The sequence below is a fragment of the Microtus oregoni genome, unplaced genomic scaffold (genome assembly GCF_018167655.1).
Source record: "Microtus oregoni isolate MIOR12 unplaced genomic scaffold, Mior012 000019F_ref0000042, whole genome shotgun sequence".
Taxonomy (NCBI): Eukaryota; Metazoa; Chordata; class Mammalia; order Rodentia; family Cricetidae; genus Microtus; species Microtus oregoni.
In genome coordinates, this window is record NW_024543078.1 from 37,123,080 (window position 1) to 37,147,264 (window position 24,185).

The following is a 24,185-nucleotide window of genomic DNA, read 5'->3' on the forward strand; positions in this document are numbered from 1 at the left end:
GTATGAACTGCCGCTTCATTGGCTTTTGTCCTCCTCTGTACAACGGATGGGACAGTTCAAATCTCATTTGTTGTCATGGATATTATAATCTGGCACATGAAACACACAAAATAAATAAATTGGTGTTCTTATAGTTTTTATTTGACTTACAGTTTTTACTTATCAAGCAGGATTCCAGACTCGACCTGGCCAGGCTCCTTCCCAGTTGAGGCTCCACCCACTTTTGTCTCCACCAAGACCGGTAGGGCGGCTCCACAGCTTCCAGGGCTGGACGCTGGAGGTGGCTTTCTCTACAGGGTCTGAGCTCTTATTTGATCTTGGGAATATTGGTTCTTTGGGACTTCTGCTCTCCCCCCCCCCATTTGCTGAGGATTGTGAACTTCATAGACCTTGTTTAGGACTACAGGGCTCCCAGAGGCAGACTTTAAAATGTTTGGGAGAGCATGCTTTATGGACAGGAGAAGACGTACTACCGGTATGATTGATCCTGTTCCATCTCAGAGGGTCCTTGGCGACTCGATACAGGGTCAAGATGCTGCTGGTCATTACCCTGCGATGGCAAAAACCAGGTGTCCCGAAAGCGCTCCATGAGCGTTGGCGGAGCAAGCCAGAGTTCCGAAGCCAGTAGTGGGTGGAGTCCGGAGAAAGGATGTAGTCTCAGGAACAAAGAGGAGGGCGGGGAGGGACTGTCCAGACCTCTCAGAGCTTACCCCATCTCAAGATATTTGCCCGGCTTGTGGCACCTTCCTGGACTTCGGTTTACAGCCTGCGTCCTGCCGAAGCCCACCAGAGGAGGTCAAGGACACCGCGGCAGCAGCCCCCAAAACTACAATACCCAACATCCCTGGACAGTGAGGGGCGGGAGTTTAATGGGGGTGGGACCCAAAAATTGAATTTTCCCAATAGGACCCGAGAAGGGGCGGGACCCAACAGAGAATTGGCTGGGACAGCTTGTCAGGGCGGGGCCAGCCAGCTGGCAGGCGCCGCGGGACAGGCGTCTACCGCAGAGTCCAGGGGACGTTGCTGAACCGGCTGGGATCCCGGGCTGTGGTGCGTCCCGCCCGCCCGTCCGTCTCCTCTGCATCTGCCGGGTCCCGAGCAAACACGAACCCGCACGGAAAAGGCGGGCCGGACTGAGAGGTGGGTATGAGGATCTTGGGGCGACCCTCAGAGCCAAGATGAGTCAGGGGGTGGGTCAGGGGTGGGGTAGTGAAACCTAGATGTCAGGACAGGGATTCTGGAACTCTCAGGTCCGGGAGCCCCAACCAAATTATGGGAGCTTCAGACCACAGGATTAAGGTTCTGAGACCTTGGTGAAGGCAGCTGTGGACCTCTAAAGGGCTCCACGGTCCCCAGAGACACTAATCTGTGGGGAACTGATACCTTGAGGAAACTTTCCCAGATCCCGACCCCTCACCCACAGGGCCTTAACAATCTCCAGGACCCCAAACTGTGTAGCATGAAGCCATGGGAATGGTGGCAATCAGTGACAGGAATTTCTGAGCAGAGTGGTACTAGGAACAGCCTTGCCCAACATGAGGAAGCACAGCATGTGTACATAACCATTAAATGACACCGGGGAGGGGGAGTTACCCCAGACAGAATAGCTAGATCAGGAGGCAAAGACCCTAAGAATGGTTGGTAAGCTCAAGCACTGACTTGAACAGACGGGGTTCTTCAAACTCCAATCAGTGTACATTAGGGTTCCCCCAGACCCATTCACCGGATGGGGTGACTCACACTAAGTGACTTGTGGAGAGAAGGGATGATTTCGGGATGAATCAATGGAGGTGGGGGTCCCGAGGCCATTCCAGTCACCATATTAACTAAGTATCTAGGTGTGCTAGGCCATGGAATCTCAAATTCCAGAGACTCCGGGGTCCAGGAAGGAGAGAGTTGGGCTAAAAAGACTGCCACCAGATTTAGGGATCCGTTTTGATAGTGATTGGACAAGAAACAAACACCCTGGAGTCTTGGCGGCATTTTTGGGAGGGGACTTGAGAAGGCAGAAATAACCACGATTTGTATTAGATCCTTCCTGCCCTTTGAGTCTTGAGTTTTACTGACCCCCCTGTGATGACCGTTTGGCCCTCTCCCATTCTCTCCGTTTGCCCAAAGTCCAGAGGTTGGGTGGGTCAGCTTCCCAAGGCACTTCCAGCTGGGAAGCAAACTCTAGGTGAGTTCTGAGTGTGTGAGCTGACTGGGAGAACTGGACACCCGGCTCCAGAGAGCCAGGCCCGTCAGCGTTGCAGGGAGGAAATGTACCAGAAGGCTGGCTCTGAGAATTCAGAAGACACAAGCAGCCCCCACACCTGAAGGAATTAGTGACAGGAGCAGAAAGATGGACGTGGCCTCAGCCCACAGCCAGACGCCCAGTTTGTGGAGGGCAGGTAGAGGGGAAGGCTGGGTAGCCCTGGAGATGAATGGGTGTGACAGGAAGCTTGCACCCCCTGGTGGTAAACAGCTTGGGTGGGCCTTGCTGAGTCCTTTCCCAGTCCAGGTCCATGCCCTCCTTGTTTGGGGCTTGGTCAGGATGCCAACTTAGACCACAGGGCAGACTGGCAGCCAAGCTGGTAAGGCTGAAACACGAACACCTATTCTTGGTTAGTGAGTTTTTCAGCAAACCACCCTGGGGCAGAGGACAGCTCCTAGCCAGGAGCACATGGCTGGGTAGTTAGTATAGAACAGAAACGAATGCTCAGGGGGTAGAGAGGGAAACAGGCGTGAAACTAAGGGACTGAGATTTCCACAAGCTTCAGCAATCCAACTCATGTCTGCCTCTTGCAGAATTCCCCGAGTGCCACCGAGAGCTGACACACTTAAGGAGCTAGGGGCCAGCAAGATGGCAGATGAGGCCTTAGCTGGGCTGGATGAGGGAGCCCTCCGAAAACTGGTAAGTAGCCCTATTACTGTACTATGGGGTGGGCAAGAGCCAAGCCAGGGCTATAGGGCCACTGCTTTGCACTCTTCAGCGCATAAGAAGAAGGAGGGGTTTGGAGGAGAGGTTACAGAAACAGCGCCAAGTTGGTTCCATTCGGCTGATCCACAGGCCCTTGTGGCATGTGCCTGTCCATGTCCAGTGCTGAGACCTGGTCCCTACCCACCCCCAACTGTCATCTCCTGTTTAAACAGTAACTTCTTGGGGACTCACCCATGGGCTGCCGCAGGTGTGGGAAGGCAGCCTGGGCACTGCCCACTCCTGGAAGCCTGCCCAATGATAATGGCAGCAGAACAGCAGGGCACTGAGTACACCATCTTACAGAATGCTCACACATGCTCCAAGAGCCATGATGCTGCCACCTGTGTGCTGAAATCGCATACCCAAACGCTCCGGGTTATAAGCTTTACTAGGTCCAAACTCCAGAGGAGATCGTGGGATACCCAGAGTCTGGCCATGAGAGAGAAATAGACTGTGGACCCTTATGGGTCTTGTGATGTCTCGTCTGTTGTTTTCTTCTCTAAGCCTCAGGGTTTTTTTTTGTTTTGTTTTGTTTCTTACTTGTTAAAAAATGGGGGGGAGGGGGCTGGAAAGATAGTTCAGTAGTTAAGAGCACTCACTGGCTGCTCTTCCAGAGGATCTGGCTTCAAATCCAAGTCACCCACATGACAGCTCACACCTGTCTGTAACTCCAATCCAGGGCTTCTGACACCCTCACACAGACATACATGCAGGCAAAACATCAATGCACTTAAATTATAAATAAATAAATAAGGTTGCTAGTGTTAGCACAGGGGTGAAACAAGATAGGATCCTAACTTTGGGATAGAGGCTGGGATTAGTCCACACCATCCCTGTTTACCACCTTCTTCCTACGACCATGTACAGAGAGGCAGTGCGACAACACGGGTCAGTAATGTGTCCATCCACACGGCCATGCAGCAGGCCATGGGGAGAGGGGCCAGAGCCCCACCACCCTGCCTCTGATCTCTGTCCTGGGCAAAAAAGTAGAGATTTACTTTCTCTACAAGTGCCCCATGCTACCAGCAATCCTTGCCCCTAGAGAAAGAGGCTGGGGCCACTTGACCTAGTTGCCTTGACCTCCCCTAGGCAGTTGGCCTGTATATCCTGGGGCCAGCACCTTAACCTCCTCTTGAGTTTAGGGCAGCCACTCCTAGAGCCAGGAGATGGGGTTGGGTCTCCAAAGACGCCCCGCAGCCGTCTTCACCGTCCCTCAAGAAGTCAGAGTCCTCGTGAGAGTCGCAGACTTTCCACAGGGAAAGCCAGGCTGGGTGTCCAAGCACTCTCATCTCGGGGATTATCCAGCATCAGACCCCACGCACGCAAAGTTTGGGAGCTGGGGGAAGCGTTAGAGAGAAGAAACAGAAGCAGTAGTTGACGGACGCACTTCCTCCCGGCCCCGGGGCCTGGGAGGAAAGGACAAGCGAGGCCAAACCCCGGCTCGGATCGCGGTCCCAGGCCCACCCCAGCCCTGCAGCTCCACCGCCCCGCACCCGCCATTGCTGCTCCCCGGAGCTGTGAGGGTCCCACCCTCCGGCCTCGTGGCAGGAACGGGGGCGTCCCAAGCCCGGCTCCTCCCCGCAGGGCCCGGCCTTATATGGGAAAGCTGTGCCCAGCTGACTCGGGAGCCGCAGCTGCTTCCGGCCCCTCTCCCGCACATTCCTGAGGTCGGGGTGGTGGGCTGCGCAGGACAGGGGTACCCGGGGACAAGCACGCCGGGTGTGCCCCATGCCACGTGTCTGCGCGTCTTCCACCTCCCAGCCGGGTGACCTGGGAAGCGGCTTAGGTGCTGTGAACCTCCCTTCCTTTGCAGATGCGGTAGCGGGGGGCTTCCTGCCGGACTCCTAGCAGCGGCGCCCGGCTGGAGACTGGGGTGGGTGGGGCGCGGGCGAGCCCCGCGCTAGTGGCCGCAGCCTGCGGACCTTCAGCGCCCCCTTGCGAGGCGTTTCCCCATTGCTCTCAACACTGTGGGCAGCTCTGATCCTGGGATTGAGGGAGGACCTGAAAGGAGAAATCGGTTCTTAGGCAGGTGGAGAGACGGACGCCCCAGCAGCAAGAGTAGAGAGCGCCAGAACTCTAGTCCTGCCCGTCCCGCCCCCTCCGGCCTCCCGCAGGAGGAGGAAGCACCCTCCTTCCTCCCTGGAGAATTTCACTAGGCAGTTTAGGAAACCGTCCCCTTCCCCCTGGTGGACAATAGCTCTTTGTATTTCCTTCCCTCCCTCCCACAGTCCCCTCCACACACAGTGGGGGTTACTGAGAGGGTGGGGAACTTTGGACACAGTAGGAACACTGTGATCTGACCTTTGATGTGTGAGAGGGTGGGGAACACAAGACACACAAGAGGGACACAGGTCAGAGCTTTGCCCACAGTCCCAAAAGGAAGGAACATGCCAGGAAGTGGCCAGCAGAATGAGGTCCATCCCTCGGCCACCCCATCCACTTAGGAGATTCAGAGGGAGGATTCCAGTTTCCAGATCGAGATATTGAGGTACCCAGGGGTTGAAGAAATGGCCAACTTCCCATCTTATTCTCCCCACGCCCTAGGGCTTGGAAACGGGGACCCATGATATAAAGGATTAGTCATTGTATCTCGGGGCCTTTACCGTCTGGACCAGTCTGGACCAGCTGTCCCGAAGGCTACCAACCTCCAAATGTTTCAGGGAAATGAGCGTCTTTCCCTTGATTGTGATAAGGTCTCCTAAGGCTTTGACATTTCTAGACCAGGCTAGAGGGGTCTCCAATACAGAACCTCAAAGTTCCCACCTTGACAGAGACTCCAGGGTTGCAGCCATCTTCAGTCTTAGATGAGCCTTGCTGTCAGAAAGACCTACGTTGAAACTTTCAAGTTTTTTGATCATGAACAAGACACTCATTTCTCTCTTATCAGATAGAAATAATGTATCAAGAGTAGATAAGGGGGCTGGATAGGCCCAACAGTTTAGAGCATTTGCCGCTCTTCCAGAAGACCCAAATTTGGTTCCTAGCACCCACATCAGGTGGCTCACAACCACTCCAGCTCCAGGGGATCTGATGCCCTCTCCTGGCCCCTACAGGCACCAGCACACATGAAGCATACACGCATACAGACGCATGCATACACATAAATACAAATAAATCTTTAAAAAACAACAACTCTGGAGGCAGAGGCAGGCAAATCTCTGAGCCCCAGGCTCAGAGATTCTGCAAAGCAAGTTCCAGAACAGCCAGAGCTACACACACACACACACACACACACACACACACACGCCCTGTCTCAAACAAACAAACTGAAACAACAGGTGGGGATTTAGTGCAGGGCCTGACATAATTTGGGTCTCAATAAATAAAAGACAGTATGTTCTGTCTTTCCTTCGCCGTCTACTCCTGGCTGATGGGAACCCAGAGGAGAGGCAATGGTTTTGCATGTGCGTGTTGTGTATGTAGAAGAGGCCACCCTGAGTCACTGCTCCCTCCCCCTGTTCTTGCCCAGTTCCAAAGGCCTTTGTTCCATCTGGAAAATTAGGAAGCAGTGACAGAGAGGTTAAGGAATATACCCCTACTGTAGAGCCAAGACTGGAACCTGATGGGGGCTCTGGCCTGAGCTGCAAGGGACTGACCCTCCATAGCTCCTCAGGAACGTGGATCTTGGAGAGCTGTCCCTCAAGGCTTTGCCTGCTCTCTTCAGATGAAGACAAGCTGGTTCTTGGCTAAACTGGACCAGCTCACAGTCCCAACGGAAGCTTCTTTATCTCTGTCCACTCAGCTCCCTACCCGAGAAGGAAGAGCATTGAAAAGGGAGAGTCAGTCACTGTGTGCTTTTCTTGTTCCTGTTTGCCTGCTAGACCCACACGGCAGGCTTGGCTCTGCCACTGCTCTGATGGCCAGCCCTGAGCCAGGCTTCTACCATAAGATCCCTTCGAGGGGCCACTGTGCCGGGTGGTGTGGGGAAGGCATTGCCCACACACCACAGAGGGAGCACATTTTTCTAAACCTGTTTCTATCAGGTCCCCAATTTCCCATGAACTTCTGAACTGAGAAGCTGATAAGAGTTCCTGAACTCTGTGGACACCTCTGGGGGCTCTAGGTAGACCCTGGTGCTAGCTGCCTTATCTTTATCTCTCTAGGGGACCAGCCCTTCTCATTCTGGGCCTTGACTTCTTCCATGATGGTTAAGGCTAGGCCAGAGCCAGGAAAGGGGAAAAGTAACCCTCAGCCGAGCAGAGAACGAGGACCCTACAGCACCTTCCTCTGCCTCAGTTTCCCTATCTGACATCTTTTCCAGCAGGGCCCTGCTACTCCGGGTCTAGATCACAGGGGACTTCAGCTACCTGGATCACCCTTCCTTTTCCAGGGCCCCTCAGAAGGGTGACCATACTCTTCCTCCTGTGGCTCCTTGGTCTGAAAGGTTAATGAGCAGGTATCAAGTCACAGAAAGGAGTGCCTGACTGCTTGGCCCTTGACCTGGGTGTGTGGTTGCTGGCCCTGCACTCATAGAAGGTGGTCTGTGTACCACAGTGCACAGTGGGCTCCTCAGGATCTTTGGCGTCATGAGCTTGGTCTCTCCTAAAGACCCTGAGTGGGAGGCAGGCACGTGGAAGGCTTAGGGTAGAGAGACTGGAGACAAGCCTCTCATTGTGTCCCAGGCAGAACTATGGGCAGTTAGTGCCAGTCCCTCTGCCCCTGACAGAATGCCCTACCCCTCACTCCCACCTGCATTGCAGCTGGAGGTCACGGCAGATCTAGCAGAGCGGCGGCGGATCCGCTCAGCCATCCGGGAGCTGCAGCGGCAGGAGCTAGAACGAGACGAGGGGGCTTTGGCATCCAAACGTTTCCGCGCCGAACGGCAAGACAACAAGGAGAACTGGCTACAGTGAGTGGCAGAGGGGGCTGGGTTTGCAAGTGCAGGTGGTGCCAGGGGGGTCATCTCGTGTGGAGACAGGTGTGTCTGATGCCTGTGAGCATTGGAATGCACAGGATACCTGTGGGTATGGACCAAGTGCCAACTGTGGCCATGCCGTATGGGTAGAGTGTGGCATTAGTGCCTGTGTCCCCAGATTATATATATATATATATATATATATATATATATATATATATATATATATTGATGTTTGCTCAGAGATTCTACACAGACAGCTCCGTGTCTCTCTGTCAAGGTTCAGGCCTCTGATCCTGACCCTTTCCTTGAGCTCACACCCTCCAGACCCTGTCACACAATGGTAGTTATGCTCATGGTGTCTCTGCAGCGCTCAACAGCGGGAAGCCGAGCAGCAGGCTGCCCTCGCACGGTTGGCAGGGAGGCTGGAGTCCATGAATGATGTAGAGGAGTTGACCACACTGGTGAGGCCCAGGGCAGGCAAGGGATAGGGGAAGGGTAAATAAAAACCCAGACTCCACAGTCCATCCCTTGTGGCCTGCCTGTCACCCACAGCTTCGGAGTGCCGGTGAGTACGAGGAACGCAAGCTGATCCGAGCTGCCATCCGCCGTGTGCGAGCTCAGGAGATTGAGGGTAGGTGCCCTGGCCTAGAGCCCCCCCTTGCCCTACCAGCTGCTGCCTACAGCATCTCAGTCACCTCCTGACACTTGCCCCTGCTCTTCCAGCTGCCACCTTGGCTGGGAGACTGTGCAGTAGACTTCCTAGTAGTGACTCCCGAGAGGATAGCAGGAGGCAGGCAGCGCACAGACTGGACCCTGGTAAGGTAAGGAGTATGGGTGTGGAGGGAGGGGGAGCCAGTGTCTTGTGCCTCCTGGTGCCAGTAGTACAGGGCATTTTTGCTACACTGTCATTTGACTGGGGAGCTGGCCCTTGGCCAGTGTTTGAGGAAACCCTGGAGTTAGTTTTTTGTACTCTCAGGCGTACGCCTTCCACTCCAGACCTTGAACTCAGGTGTTTCTCTCAAAGCCAGCCTGTCTACACAACTCCAAGTTACTGTTCCTTCCCCATCGCTACTCTCATGGATACGCTGGCACCTCTCCAACTCCACTCCTACTTCCCACCCCTACCCCTACCACCCTGCCTGTGCTCAGCAGCCAAAAGGATCTCCTAGAAATGCAAGTCTAGTCTTGGTACCTCCCCTGACTAAGCACGTCCCGTGCTGCCCTTCACCCGCCAGAAAGTACCGCATCCTTACCTCACCGTGGCCTGCTTGCCAGGCCCCTGCTGAGCAGTGCTCAGCGTCATCTATTCTTCAGGAGTGTGGAAGAGAAGTCACAACATACAGTTTCCACTAAATGGCCAGCAGAGGGTGCTAGCTGCCCAGTCCTGCACAGCTGGCTTTCTCTGATTAGCCAATCTGAGGCCAGAGCTCTGCTCTCGAGGTTCTCTGGACATAGGAGTCCCCCCAGCCAGTTTCCTGTCATCACCAACTGTTGACGTTAGGATCTGGTCATTGTCAACCCACCTTTGGCACTGACTAGCCTTCCTTACGCAGGTGTGCCCACAGGAAGCCATGCCCAGCCCCTCTGCTTTGCATGGCCTGCTCTATCAGCTTGGCCCTCCCTGGGTGGGGGTAGCACTCGGAGTCAGAGAAACCTTGGTTCCGTCCTGTGGGTCCGCTGCAGGTGCCAGAGCAAGAGCAACAGAAACAGCAGACAGACGTGGCAGAGCCAGCCCCAGCCCCAGCCCCTCAGGACACCAGCCAGGATGTAACCACAGTGACACTCCTGTTGAGGGCCCCGCCTGGGGGCACGCCCAGCTCACCTGCCTCACCTGACAGTTCACCCACCACTGCTTCCCCTGAGCCTCTCCCAGAGCCGGCTGGAGCCCAGTGTCCTGCTGCTGAGGCTCTGGACAGCTCCGAGCCACTTCCTTGCCCTTCAGTAGCTCCCAGCCCTGAACCCCCCATGTCACCAGCACCCCCCAGCTCTCATGGGCCGGTCATCAGCAAGGTGAGTTTGGTGAGAGGCAGGGAAGACAGGCAGGTAAGGCCCTTGGTCTGATAGCCCCTTCCTATGTGATGTCTCCCTTGCAGCCCCCGCCTGGCTCCACGGAGCCCTCTAACACCTTGGCCCCCACCAGAGGCTCCTCCAGCACTAAGAGAACAGGTGAGGATCCCTGTGCAGGTTGCTACAGGCTTCCGCTTTCCCCTGCTTCCCTTTCCCTGCCGGTAGGATGGGTTCTGATGCTTCAACAGCTGTAGCTTCCAGGTTCAGGCAGTCCCCAGCACTCCCCACCGCTGCCCCCGAGGTATTCCCGCCCCTGCCACCCATGGCCAGAGGCCTCCTCACAGCCTTGAAAGGCAACAGGCCTCAGGCACATTCTTCTCCCCAATAAGGGAGTACACCCATCACCCAGCTGGATCTATGGGCAGTACTGGCTGGGGGGTGGGGGGACTGTCCCCTAGTCCCATCAGTAAGGAGAATCTGGATACCTTCTCTGGCCCAAACTTACCCCTGGCTCCTAAGAGTGCGCACGTCATCCTGGGTCAGTGCAGGAGAGAAAGGAGGAGCCTGCACGAGGGTTGCAGCTGAGTAGGCAGGCCTCAGCAGTGGGGGTGCCGGGCATGGCGAGGTGCCGCCGAGGTGTTGAGATGAAAGTGACTTGGACACCACCCCACCATCCACTTTTCTTTCTCTTCCCCCATATGACTGCCACCTACTCACCAACCTACCAGATCTGGCTGAACCACAGCCCTGCCAACGCTCCCTGTCTGTGCTCAGTCCCCGACAGCCAACCCAAAATCGAGGTACTGCCCGTATTTACTACCCCCAAGTTCTGGGCAGTCCCTATTCCACCCAGTCACTGACAGCCTTCTTGTCTCTTCCAGAGCCGGTCCCCCTTGCAGGACGGTCCCAGTTCCAACGGGCTGGCTCCGTGAGAGACCGAGTCCGCAAGTTTACATCTGATACCCCAGCGGTGGCTGCCAGGCTCCAGGATGGCCCACCTCGAACAGCCCTCACTTCGCTGACCCCCACGAGGCCCCTGGGCCCTTCATTCATTGGCACCACCCCTGCCTCCTCCTCCAGCAACTCCTCCTCCCGAGGTCCCAATGACACTTCCTCCCACAAGAAGCAGAGAGAACTTGCTCATTCCCTGGCCCAGCTTCAGAGCTGCCCTCAAGAGGAGGGCCCTGGGGGGCGGGGCTTGGCTCCCAGGTCCCTTGAAAACAGAGCAGGGGGGCCCAGGCCCTGCTCAGAAGAGCCCAGTACCCCGCTGCCTGTGGGCATTGGCACTGGGGAACCAGGGGGCAGTATGAAGACCACATTTACCATTGAGATCAAGGATGGCCGTGGCCAGGCCTCCTCAGGCCGGGTGCTGCTGCCCACAGGCAACCAGCGAGCAGGTAGGCTTCTCACTGCCAGGGTGGAGCCCTTGCCACCCCTCCCTCCTGGTTCTGCATGTGTGGCCAGGGCAGTGTCCAGTGTCCAAGGTGTCACTCCCTTGACTGGCACTGCCCTCACTCCAACTGGCCCTAACAGCAACCCTTCTCCCCAACCAGAATTGACCCTGGGACTGCGGGCACCCCCGACTCTTCTCAGCACCAGCAGTGGGGGCAAGAGCACCATCAGCCACATCAGCAGCCCTGGGACTGTGACCCGACTGGGTAGTGTCACTCAGGTTACCTCCTTCAGCCATGCCTCCCCTGGTAACCGAGGAGGCTGCAACTTTAAGGTGAGCCCCTCTTGAATCCACCAGCCTCACCATACACCAGCTCCAGAGGCTGCTTTAAGGGTGCAGGACTAGCAGGCTTTCTCTGCGATGCTCCTCCGCCACTGTGCGTGCAAAGCCACCGAGGTCAGAGAAGGAGCATCACTGCCAATAGTCCACAGGTGGTGGGTAGCATGACTAAGACTGAACCACTGTATCACCCAGAGACATAGCTGAAGTCATTTTCCCCATGTGCTGACCTTTTGTTGTTTAGTTTGTTTGATGTGGAGTCTCCTGTGCCCTGGGTTGGCAATGATCTTTGCACATAGCCAAGGCTGAACTTAAACTCAGTGAGCCTCCTGTCTCCACCTCCAGAGAGCTGGCACTACAGGCGTGAGCCACCATGCTTGGGTCCATTTGCTGGTCTCTGATCCTTGTACCTAAATTGATCAGTTCGTTCTTCATGAGCAAGTGTGAAGCCTGAGGCTCGGAGAAGGTGGTAGGGGCTCCCGCTGTCTTCCTATGGCAGCCCTGATACCCTTGTTGCCATCCGACGCTGGACGTCAGCCCCAGCATGGAGATCAGATCACAGGCTCACGCAAGCTCAGCCTGGTCCATTAGGAGATTGTTGATTAGCATCTTCGCTTTGGAGGCAGAGCAGGGCCACTGATGAAGACAGGCAGGCAGTGGGGCATCAGGCAATGAGGCATCGGCCCAGCAGGTGCCACGGGAACTAAATACGATGTATTTCTTCTATTATTCATTCCCGAGCCCGGGATCAGCTGGCTGGGAGCTCCGATGGGGAAGAGATTCCCACTGGTCTGCCCAGGTAGTGCCCTCTATCCTGTACCAAAGACCGAATGGGACTTTGACTGAGGTGAGGTGGTCAGGCGGAGCTAGTGTTGGGTCTTCTAGCGGGTGACAGGAAGATAATGGGAATGACAGTGGCCTTCTTGCCACAAAGCAGGACCCAACAGATTGGGATGGGGTGTCATGAGGGATGGTTACAGATGAGGTTCTCGGGGTGAATGGAAGGTGTCAGGGTTAGATGACTTTGGTGCTAACAACTCACCTGTCTCCCCAGCTTGGGGAGCAGATGGTGTGTCTGTAATGTACTTGCACAACATCTGGGCTTGGAGAGAACATGTCTCCCAGGGCCAAGCCCTTCTCCTGCAGGCTGCTTAAAGGCCCACCTCTTTGTGCCTCCATTTCCCTGACTTGCTCAAAACTTTCTAAGACAACGTGTCATGAGGGCAGAGATTTGCAGGAGCCCAGCAAATCGAATGTACACGGTATACACGATATACAGCTAATGCACATGCTGTCTCAGCCCATGTCTTGCTCCCGGCTTCCATTTTTCTACCTATGGGTCATGGGACTCTGGTCTCAGTAATCCTTGAGACATGCAGCAGGCTGTGTGCCTGTTTGGGCAGGCTACCCATCCCCCTCCATCCCCTCCATAGAGGAGCCCAGAATAGGTTTCTATTTGGGCAGTTGCTCCAGCTGGCTGGTGGCAGGCTGGGAGGCCAGCAGGGGCGGGGCAGGCTCACTGCCCTTGCCTTCGCCCTCAGACCAGCTGCAAAGACTCTGACACTGCCAGCATAGACAGCAGCCCCTGCTACTGTCCCACCATCGTACCCCAAAGAGTCCCCGCTAGCACGATGCCAGGAGTACCAGGGCCTGGGCCCGAGATGGCTGCGGCCTTTGAGGAACGGTTGAGCCGGGCATTACAGGAGCTGCAGGCGGTAGCTGAAGCGGGCCGGGCTGCGGTGACCCAGGCAGCTGATGCAGCCCTAGCCACTGTAGAGCCGGTGGCTCAGGCAGCTGAAGAGCTTCGAGCAGAGACAGCCGCTCTGAGCCGGCGACTAGACACACTGACTAGGCAGGTGGAGGTACTGAGCCTGCGGCTGGGTGTTCCACTTCTGCCGGACCTGGAGTCTGAGCTAGAGCCCAGCGAGTTGTTGCTGGCTGCTGCCGACCCTGAGGCCCTCTTCCAGGCAGCTGAGGATGCTGGGGCTCCTGTGGCCCACCCGCCTGCCTTTAGCACCCGCCGCAGCTCCTCTGCGGGTCCCTCTCGCAGCAGCAGTCTCGTAAGTCAGCCATGGGAGGGACTTGATTTGAACCCAGCTCTGCTGAGTGTCTGTAGACAGACCAACACTGCCTCAGCCTCAGTTTACCTCACTGTACTGAGGACTAAGCATGGGTACTCTAAGATTGGAGCAAGAAGGTCCCAGACTCTTAACCCTGGTAGCTGTCCTGCAGCCTCAACCAGGCCAGGCCTCTCTGGAGCAGCTGCCACCTTGGCTCTCCCTACCCTCATGACAGACAGAGGCCCTGCTGGGAGGGGACAGCTATAGTAGTTGAGCTGGGCCTTGGCTTCAAGGGGCAAGGTGGGAGGAAGTTCCCTTGGGGGAGATAGGTCAGTGCTGGTGCCCCTTAGGTAATGGTACCCAGCAAGGTGGGAAAGGAAGTGGTCTGGACCTCCAGAGACGAGACGTCTTAGTTTGGGGTAGCCCGACTCGGCCACCTTGTTAGGAGACCTTGGGACCTGGTCCAGCCCCTTGGCAAGCAATACTTGCCTGGGGGAAGCTAGAAAAAAAATATTAGAAAGAACTCAAGTTGAGGAGCTAAACTACTGCAGCTCAACCCCCAGGTCATATCACACTCACAGAGGGCCTAGCCTCAGTTTCCCCTGTATCTGACAGGGATAATATTATCCCCAGTGTTTATACAGATGTTTTCTACTGAAGGGAAACCATTGTTCCTACTGCCACCAACTTGGATTAATATGATTCTGAATTCTGGATATGTGGGAAACTGTATACGGGGCTTCCACTTTGACTACCCTGGACCTGAAGCCAACATAGCCAACCTACATTAGTAGGCCTGGTGCGCTGTTGGCTTTTTCCAGTGCTATGCCTGCAGCCCCAGGATCTAATCCTCTCCCACCCAGGTTTCACTCCCATCCCTGTGTAAACCCTACACCCTCTCCACACTCTGTAGATGGAGCCAGATCCAGCAGAGCCCCCCTCTGTGACAGTGGAAGCAGCTAATGGCACAGAGCAGACTCGAGTGGACAAAGCCCCAGAGGGGCGGAGCCCCCTGAGTGCCGAGGAGCTGATGGCCATTGAGGATGAAGGAGTCCTGGACAAGATGGTATGTTAGCTCCGGTAGGCTGGGGGCTGGCAGAGGGTAGGGATTGGCAGGCCCCAAGTATGCAGCAACTGTTTCATCTACAGCTGGACCAGACTACGAACTTTGAGGAACGGAAGCTCATCCGGGCTGCACTCCGTGAGCTCCGACAAAGAAAGAGAGGTAGAGAGCCAGTTGCCCACTAGATGTAGCCGCTCCATTCCTCAGCCGTCCCCCTCATTCTGGAGGCAGTAGTTGCCCTCCTCGTGCCCCCCTCCCTGGAGCCATCTGCTCCCTGGCCTCCTTGCCCTGTGTCCAGCTGTGCATTCCCAGCCCTTCCCTGGCCCTTCTCACCTGGCATCTAATTGTGCCTTGCTTTAATCCAGATAATCCCCCAGTTGCTCCTCTCCCTTGGGTTGCTCCCCTTAGCCTCTAGCCCATATGTGGTCATTTCCCTTCCCTGCGGTTCTTCCCTGGATCTGGCTCTTCTCTCCCTCATACTCTAGATTGACTTCTGGAACAGTTGTTCTCTGAGAACAATCACTCCCCCAGCCTACCCCACTCCCAACTGGCAGTCAAATGCCTCCTGCAGCCCCGACAAGCGCTCTCCCTCCCGCTGAACTGCCTGTGCCCTGATGTCCCCGGTCCCCAGCCTACTTGCTTTTTCAGCAGACCCAGTTAACCCTCCCCACCAGCTTCTTTCTCAAGTGTTCTTTCCCTGGATCTGATGGCTTCTCCCAGTACCTGCACCCACCCCTGGATCTCGGCATCCTCCTTGCAGTTGCTCCTCTCCTCCCTGAGACTAGTTTGAAGGGTTCACCAGTCAGCTGCGGTGCCCACCCAGCTCTCTCTGGATGTCAGCTATTCCCTCCTGACTGGCTGCTTAGTCCCACAGAAACTTGTCTTGGATCCAAATATCCCCCCTCCCATCTCAGAGCCCATCACCCTCAGCACACACTCAGCTCTGTGCCAAGTTGTGGTTGTCCCCCCACCCACCCACTTTCAACCATCCCTAGAGAGGCACGGGTTTTCTGTCATTGGTGTTTCTAATGAGCTGCCTCCACTCCATCCCGTGTATCCCTTGTGTCTGTGCATGTGTGCTGTGTGGCGCTGGGCGGCCCCTCTGGGCATGCATGGGGGCATCTCCTGCTCAGACCAGAGGGACAAGGAGCGAGAACAGCGACTACGGGAGGCACGGGCCAGGCCAGGGGAGAGCCGAAACAATCTGGCTACGGAGACCACCACGAGGCACAGTCAGCGGGCGGCTGACGGCTCAGCTGTCAGCACAGTTACCAAAACTGAGCGGCTCGTCCACTCCAGTAAGACTGAGCAGGGCTTGGGGCTCGGGGCGAGCTCAGGCTAACTCCCTGTACCTTTCACACGCTTCTTTGTCCTTTTGCTGTCCCTCCAGACGATGGCACACAGACGGCCCGCACCACCACTGTGGAGTCAAGTTTCGTGAGGCGCTCGGAGAGTAAGGCCACCTGCTCTCTCCTGTTCCTGCTGCCTGCTGCCTGCTGCCTGCTCACCTCCTTAAGTTCTTCCTTAAACACTCTGTGTCTTCAACCTTGCCCCCACTTTCACTTCTCTACTGTGTCTATCACCATCCCTCCGGGCAGCACCCCCATATCCTCCCGTCCAGCCCAGGTCCTCATCTCACCCCCTTTTCCGCAGATGGTAGCAGCAGCAGCACCACAGTCCAAACCAAGACCTTTTCCTCTTCCTCTTCCTCATCCAAAAAGATGGGCAGGTGAGCATGGGACAGTGCCTATGGGGATCTCGCTAGGGATTCATTCTGCAAGGGGGCAGGCTGACCTACTGGGAAGATAGGCCTACAGTAAGGGAGGTACCAAATGTGCCCTGCTTGCTTTGTGATCTCTCTTAATCCTCAGCCACACCACAGGGTACGGGTGGAGGACTGTGGAGGCCAGACCCTTGGTGTGGGTTTCACACTGAACCTTAGAGAGTGACCTGCCATCGCCTGCTGGCACTGCCACCTTCCCACATCTGCAAGGCACTTCTGGGTCACAGAGCTTGACTTGAGGGAGAGTACACCCCACAGTACAGAGAGGTACAACCCACAGTACAGAGAGGTATGCCCCACAGTACAGAGAGATACAACCCACAGTACAGAGAGGTACGCCCCACAGTACAGAGAGGTACGCCCACAGTACAGAGAGGTACGCCCACAGTACAGAGAGGTATGCTCCACAGTACAGAGAGATACAACCCACAGTACAGAGAGGTACGCCCACAGTACAGAGAGGTACGCCCACAGTACAGAGAGATACAACCCACAGTACAGAGAGGTACGCCCACAGTACAGAGAGGTACGCCCACAGTACAGAGAGGTATGCTCCACAGTACAGAGAGGTATGCTCCACAGTACAGAGGATGCAGGGCCGGAAGAAAGCAGAGCACAGTGGCTCCAGGAGCTCTCATTTGGTGAACTGCAATGCAGATGCTATAGCCCTGCAACTGTGCCCTCTGAAACCCTACGAAAGAGGCCTCGATTTCCACATTGTTAGTGAAAACAGCATGCATTCCTCTCACCCCTTGCAAAGTTGATTTGTTTTTGTCTGGACAAGCACCGCACCACTGAGCTCCATCACTGGTCCTCTCTTCACTTTTTCTTTTGAGGCAGGGTCTCTCCCTAAATTGCTGATATTGGCCTTGATCTCCCTCTGTGGTTCAGCAGGCTGTGAGCTTGCCTTAGCTACCTGAGTATCTGGTATTATAGACCTAAACTTTTTGTATTTTTACGATGTGGTGAGAGGTGGACACTTGACAGAGTCTCACTCTGTGTCCCAGGCTGGTTTTGAACTTGTGATCCTCCAGAGTTCTGGGATATCAGGAGCACACCAACACATCAGAGTCCCCTGTGGTGTTTAAATAGCACAGTGGGAGGACTGAGGGTGTAGCTCATTTGTAGAGCATTTGCTTAGCACTCCGGAGACCCTGGATTCCTTCCCCCAGCACTAGAAGTAATAAAAGAACACACGAGAAAGTCTTAAAGGCTCATGCTCACTTCATTACTTTTTACTGCTTGGTTTAGGTATTAGGGATGGAACCTAGGGCCTTGTGCTTCTAGGCAAGTTCTCTACTTGCCCTTTCATTTTTTATTGTGAGTCAGGAGTTTCCCCAAGTCAGCCACCATATCGCTCAGATGGTCCTCCAGCTCGCAGTCTTTCTGGTTCAGCTCCCCAGTAGCTGGGATTACTAGCCTGTGCCGCTGTTATTACTTGATAATGCCTAGATGCTGAGCTTGTCTAGAACTTGGCAGTATAACACACACCCCTAGAAAAGTCCTGGGAACGAAGCCTGAGCAGACAAGCATGACTGCCAGCTTCCTGTGTTTGTGCCTCTATGTCCCTCTCTGTAAAATGGGCATGACAAGGACACCACTCCCCATTGTTAGGACCACCCTCTACTCCCCCAACCCGTTCTTCATTTGTTGCTGGTGGCATTTCATGCAGTATAAGACCTCTCCTAAATGCTGCTGCAAAGCAGCTCAGGAGGACACCATGCAGCTGTGCAGAGAGCTGCACCGGTTTCAGCGTTTTCAAGACCAACAACATCAAAGCTAATGATCTGCTCTGGTGCCAAGAGGGCGGGCCCCACAACATGCATTTTGTCACCCTCCAGCATCTTCGACCGAGAGGACCAAGCCAGCCCACGTCCTGGCAGCCTGGCCGCCCTAGAAAAGCGCCAGGCAGAGAAAAAGAAGGAGTTAATGAAGGCCCAGAGTCTGCCCAAGACTTCAGCGTCGCAAGCACGCAAGGCCATGATTGAGAAACTGGAGAAAGAAGGCTCCGCAGGGTGAGTGGTACAGGGTGTGGGCTGTCCAGCTGGCGTGGTCTGGGCATTGGGGATGGGGCCTGAAGCTCGGTGGAGCCAGAGGTGGGATAGAAAGGCTGAAGATCATGGAAGACTAGACCAGAGGCCCAACAGGTAGGCTGGCCCACTAATGGTGTCTTGTGACCCTCCTCCCACACTGCCCCCCACAGCAGTCCTGGCACACCCCGTACAGCTGTACAGCGTTCCACCAGCTTCGGAGTCCCCAATGCCAATAGCATCAAGCAGATGTTGCTGGACTGGTGCAGAGCCAAGACCCGTGGCTACGAGGTGAGCCCAGTGGAACATCTCAGCTTGTACCCGCTCCTTAGAATTATTTTGCCGCTACCATGTGCTCTGGCAGGAAACACGGAAAACATTCTCAGATGGGAAAACTAAGTATCGGGTAGACCATGTATCCTGTTCTGGATCCTGAGGGCCTAACGAAGGAAGGCCCTTTGCGCTGGTGGGCATGATTCAAGGACAAATCCTGCTCTTGGAGTCCAGTCAGTGTTACACAGAGTAAATGATAGCGAGGGAAGGAGTGACTGGAACATTGGCCACAGCCTTAGCTAAGTGGCACTGGGCTCTCAGTAGCTCTCCCCCCGCCCCCGCTAAAAATCACAGCTCAGAGGTTCATAAACCAAGTTGGAAGAGGCTCATGTTTTGACTGCTCACCTTCTGTATAGCTTTCAACAAGCTACGAAAGTCTGTCTGAACCCAACTGCCGTAGGTCTGGGATGCAGGACGTGGGAAAGGGGGGTTCAGCAAGCACGGGAAGGTTTCCCTAGGGTCCTGACCAGTGCTCTTTCCTCCCATAGCATGTGGACATTCAGAACTTCTCCTCCAGTTGGAGTGACGGGATGGCCTTCTGTGCCCTGGTGCACAATTTCTTCCCCGAGGCTTTTGACTATGGGCAGCTTAGCCCACAGAACAGGCGCCAGAATTTTGAAATGGCCTTCTCATCTGCTGAGTAAGTGTGGGCCCCCTCCTCCTGGTGTCAGCTGGGCTCAGCAGCCCCGAGACCCCATGGAAGTGGCCAGTTGTTCTGTGGGTCTGCAGACGAGACCCCCCTTCCCCAGAGAGTTTCCATCCTCCTCCACCCATGCCCACCTGTTGCTGAGTGTGCCAGGTGCCCACCGGAAGGAAGGAGCAGCAGGCTCGCCTACCAACCCAGGCTACAGCCCACCAGGTGGCCCAGTCCATAACCTCTCCCTCCTCCCTCTGCCCCTGTCCCTCCTCTCTCCATTTCTCTGTCCTGCTCTCCTCCCACTATCACCAGAGCTTCCTGCTCCCACGGGATCCCAGCTGGAGATTCCAAAAGGAGGCTCCTGGCCCAGGCACCGTGCCCGAGTGACCTATATAGGCTTATATAGGACATCAAAAGCCCTCCACTTTGGAATCGTTGCCCCTTCTGCACACTGCACCCAAGCACCCTCCTCCATCTTTTTCTTATTCTCCCCTTCTCTTTCTGGTTCCCTCCTGGATTTTTCCTCCTCCTCCCCCACTCCTCTCACGCCTCCCTCACCCCCCATCCCTGGGGCACAGCCCTCCTCTCCAACCTCGGCACCAGTGCCGTTGCCCCCCTTCCCCTGCGTCCCCGCTTGCCCCAAGAGTTCTCTGCACCTTGACTGGTTTGACCCCCCACCCTTGTCTGCACCGCACACCATTAGTGACGGGTAGTGAGCGGCACGTCCACCGTTGGGAGGGGGCATGCGGGAGGCTGGCAGACTGCGGCACTGACAACATAACTGAACTCATGTCTCTGTGTGTGTATGTGTGTGTGTGTCTCTGTCCTCCCTTCTCTCTCGGCCTCTCTCCCTCCTTCCTCCACCGGGTCCTGCCCCCGCCCCTTCCTGGCCCCCTACCCTCCCCAGGACCCATGCGGACTGCCCGCAGCTCCTGGATACAGAGGACATGGTGCGGCTTCGAGAGCCTGACTGGAAGTGCGTGTACACGTACATCCAGGAATTCTACCGCTGTCTGGTCCAGAAGGGGCTGGTAAAAACCAAAAAGTCCTAACCCCTGCCTGGGGCCCCACGGTGAGAAATGTCGCCTCTCCCACCTGTCCCATTTCTCCGGAATCTGCTCATCAGTGCACAAAGAGGGATGAGGGGAAAGTGGGGAGTGCAGGGGGAGCCTTAGAAAAGCCAAAGGAGACACAGGCAGTACCCTAGGTGACACCGTTGCCCATGGGGAGTGATGATAAAGTAGGAAGACAGATGGGGGAGCCCAGGAGGCCCCAGACTCAGGCTTCAGGCCCAGGGTGGGGGAGCCCAGGAGGCCCCAGACTCAGGCTTCAGGCCCAGGGTGGGGCAGTCTGTAAAAAAGAGAAAAGTAAACTGGGCTCCGAGCAGTTCGGCCTGAAGGAAGAGAAGGAGCTGCAGGCACAGGAGCAGGCCCGACAGGGCCAGGAACAAGAGAGATGGAGAATATAGTATTACCTGGAAGGGAGGGTCTTGATGAGAGAAGACGACCACAGTTTGAGTTTGAACTTCCTTGTGAGGACCCAGGAATCAAAGGTATCCAAACAGGAGAGGTGTGCTCAGGTTAGCTTTCTAAAACGATCCTCGGGTGAAACTTGAGATGTTCATGATGGAGCAGCAGTAGGGAGGGCAGAGCCAGGTGTGGTGTGTGAGCTTGCAATCCCAGCATTCAGGAGCCTGAAGCTTGGGGATCACTGTGGAAGGCCAGCCTGGGCAGAATAGCAAGACCCTGTGGTTTGGTTTTTCGAGACAGAGTTTCCCTGTGTAGTCCTGGCTGTCCTGAAACTCACTCTGTAGACCAGGCTGGCCTCGAACTCACAGAGATCTGCCTGCCTCTGCCTCCCGAGTGCTGGAATTAAAGATGTATGCCAGCACTGTCTTGCTACAAGACCCTATCTAAAAAAAAAAAAAAAAAGGTAGACAGGCTCTCTGATCTGGTTTGGAGAAAGGGAGGAGAGTCAAGACACAGACAAGCTTGGAATGTGCCATATGGGGAGTTGGAGGTGTCCTTCTCCAAAGTGGGGAGCTTGGGAACAGGGCCAGTTCAACAGGAAGATGTTTCTGGCCGCATTGCCTGAGCCATATGGCTTTCCTCTCTGGTCATCTCACCTCAGGGCCCCAGTAAAGAATTCCCACCTGAACTGAATGTCCCATTCCAGATAAGGAATTCAGAAAGCCAGAAAGATAAGGAAAGCATTCAGGCTGGCCACAGAAGGATTCCAGACTCCTTAGCGGTTGCTTTTCTAGCTCCACCACTGTGTTCTGACCAATTTTGTGGCAGAAATAAGTTGGAGGCGAAGGTAGGAGCACAGGAGAGGGTAGAGCGATATCCAGCATCCTCAAGTGGTTAGAGCTAGGACCAAAGAGAGGTCCCCAGGGAGCAAAGGGATTGCTGGAAGGTATCTGACTCAGAGAGTCAACAAGGATGCGCTGGGGCTCCCTCCTGGGTCAGGGTCCCCGGGGGGGGGGGGGAGGAACACATGTGCGCATACACCCAGAGGTCCAGGTGTGGAAAACAGACTTGGTACAGGCTCTAGGTCTTATATGGACTTAGCTGCAGCTCAGCGGGCCACTCTAAAGAGAAAGGGGCTTAGTGTAGGTCTGGTCCGGTAGGAAAGTGTGACTCAGCTATGTGCTGTTGCTTCAGTTGCCTGGTGCTTGGCTTGTCACTTGGGTAGCCTGAACCATGTACCCCGGTATAAACAATGGCTTTATAAGGTCTCCAGGGAAGGCACCATGGGCAGGAGGGGGGTTGGGGGCAGGGATCCTTGGGAAGATAGCTGCAGTTGGAAGATGCTCCAGAGAGAGGCTGCCTTCTCACCATGGTACAGCTGGATAAACAAGCCAAATGTGGGATGGGGATGACCCCAAAGCACGTAGTCCATCATCAGTAGAGCCAGGTACCTGTCACTTATCCTGAGTACTTCCAAGGTCTCAGATGAGATCAGGGATGACTAATGGGGGTGGGGTAGGATCACAGAGGGCAGAGTTTTGTCCAGCACCCACAAGTGGTCAGAGGTGGAACCAGGACAGAAACTTTTCAGCTTCTCAGTGTCTTTGTAAAAGATCTGGTGAGGAGCTGGGCTGTGATCCCAACTCCGCTGGAGGCAGAGGTAGGAGAACCACAAATTCCAGGCTTGCCTGGGCTTTGGGGGTGATTTCAAGGCTAGCCCCAGCAATTTATTGAGACGCTAATCTCAAAAGGTAAAGAGCTAGGATGTAGCTCAGTGATGGAGAGCTTCTGTCTCAAGCTTGAGTCCCTGGATTTAATCTCCAGTACCACCACAAAGATGGTCTAGGTGAGCTGGAAGTAGATTCTTGTCCTACCACAGTCCTGGATTTGAAGGTACCAGATTGGGTCTTGAGTTATCCCATGTCTGGGGACCAGCAGCAATCTGCTTTTCCCTTCCCTGCCAAAGTAAGCTTACTGAGCAGCAGCAACAACGGGCCGGCACAAACAGGAGGCAACACAGAAGAGACTCCTGTCATAGTTTGGGACAGGAGGAAAAGTAAAGCTGAGCTTGTACCCCGTCTTAAAGCTGTGGGGGAAGGGTTCCTACAGTAGGGAAAGGGGAGTTCCAGGCAGTTGCAAGCACCCACGGTTAAGGGCATGTATCCCATACCAGGTCCAGCCTGGCACCTTTTGAGCTGTGAAGCTGTGTGAAGTGCAGCACTCTGAAGGAGAATCAGAAGGGCAGTTGCACCAGAGAGCATAGTGTAGGGGAAGACGATCCAGCTCATGTGGCTGGGATCCTCACCTGCCTCCCTTGCTCAGCCCAATGCAGGTGATAACAGCTAAAGGGCCACTCCTGACATAGCCCCCTGGCCTCTATTTCCAGTAGAAGACCTGTCCCCAGGAGAAAAGGGGTCACTGGGGAATCCTGGCAGTAGAGAGATATTAACCAAAGAGGAACGCTCTCAGGGGCGTAGCTGAGACTACCGACTGGGGTATACCAGTGCGTGAGCAGGAGGTGGACCCTCCAGAGAGAAGTTGGGGTCTAGAACCAGAACCTACCTGCCTGAGGTGGGGCATGACTTACTCCGCAGCTCCATCTTATTCTCTACCTGCTTAGCCTATGGGCAGGATGGCCTCTGGGTTTGGCTGTGGCTTTCCCTTCCTGGAAAGTGTTTCTCATCCATGGACAGTCTGGAGTTATGGAAAGACTAACATGCTGCGGCACAGAAAAGACCTCGGGGTAGAGGGACACAGCAAAAAGCAGGCCGGCACTGACGACAACTCCTGTGCCCCTTCCCCTGCAGGATGCTGGTGGACTGTGTGCCCCTGGTGGAGGTGGAGGACATGATGATCATGGGCAAAAAGCCCGACCCCAAGTGCGTCTTCACCTACGTGCAATCGCTGTACAACCACCTGCGGCGCCATGAGCTGCGCCTGCGCGGCAAGAATGTCTAGCCACTCTGCTCACACCGCCCGACCCGCGCTGCAGGCTGTCCCCACCCCACCCCAGCACCGCTCCCGCCCCTCTCCCCCCCAGTGCGCCTGCCCACTGCTGCCCGGTTTGTCGGAACCCCCCTCCCTCTTGTACACACGCAGCGTTTTTGATAAATTATTGGTTTTCAACGATCCCGACTTCTCTCTGTTGTCTTTGGGAATGGTATCGGGTTCTGAATTATCCCCCAAATGTCCCCAACTCCCTCAACCAGGCAGTGGGAGGAGTCACCCTAGGATACTCGAGAACTCTTGTTTGA

General features: G+C 55.4%; 1 protein-coding gene across 4 annotated transcripts; it reads left to right on the forward strand.

Moving 5' to 3' along the window:
* Positions 1-984: 984 nt before the first annotated feature.
* On the forward strand, positions 985-24,060 carry LOC121459632 (smoothelin). Of its 4 annotated transcripts, none has more exons than XM_041669530.1 (21): positions 985-1,140; positions 2,788-2,893; positions 7,660-7,808; positions 8,185-8,278; positions 8,370-8,448; positions 8,541-8,638; positions 9,501-9,827; positions 9,911-9,983; positions 10,553-10,624; positions 10,706-11,221; positions 11,378-11,550; positions 14,530-14,682; positions 14,766-14,841; positions 15,813-15,977; positions 16,070-16,132; positions 16,333-16,408; positions 18,304-18,477; positions 18,666-18,783; positions 19,314-19,465; positions 20,370-20,534; positions 23,739-23,877. In XM_041669530.1, exons 2-20 carry the CDS (start codon positions 2,843-2,845, stop codon positions 20,512-20,514), a joined length of 2,754 nt encoding a protein of 917 aa, XP_041525464.1. In that variant the 5' UTR covers positions 985-1,140; positions 2,788-2,842; the 3' UTR covers positions 20,515-20,534; positions 23,739-23,877. The 4 variants fall into 4 exon arrangements, with proteins under 4 accessions (XP_041525464.1, XP_041525462.1, XP_041525463.1 ...); XM_041669531.1 differs by lacking the exon at positions 20,370-20,534 and adding an exon at positions 13,524-13,616 and having other exon boundaries at positions 1,114-1,140; positions 23,739-24,060; XM_041669528.1 differs by lacking the exon at positions 20,370-20,534 and having other exon boundaries at positions 23,739-24,060.
* The last annotated feature ends 125 nt before the right edge of the window (positions 24,061-24,185 follow it).

What these genes read in the sequence shown, in the direction of transcription:
- LOC121459632 (XM_041669531.1), top strand. Translation starts at nt 2,843, where the DNA reads ATGGCAGATGAGGCCTTAGCTGGGCTGGATGAGGGAGCCCTCCGAAAA. An exon ending in ATGGGCCGGTCATCAGCAAG is followed by an intron (nt 9,828 to 9,910) that starts GTGAGTTTGGTG and finishes TCTCCCTTGCAG; the next exon opens with CCCCCGCCTGGCTCCACGGA. An exon ending in GAGGAGGCTGCAACTTTAAG is followed by an intron (nt 11,551 to 13,523) that starts GTGAGCCCCTCT and finishes GCCCTCTTCCAG; the next exon opens with GCAGCTGAGGATGCTGGGGC.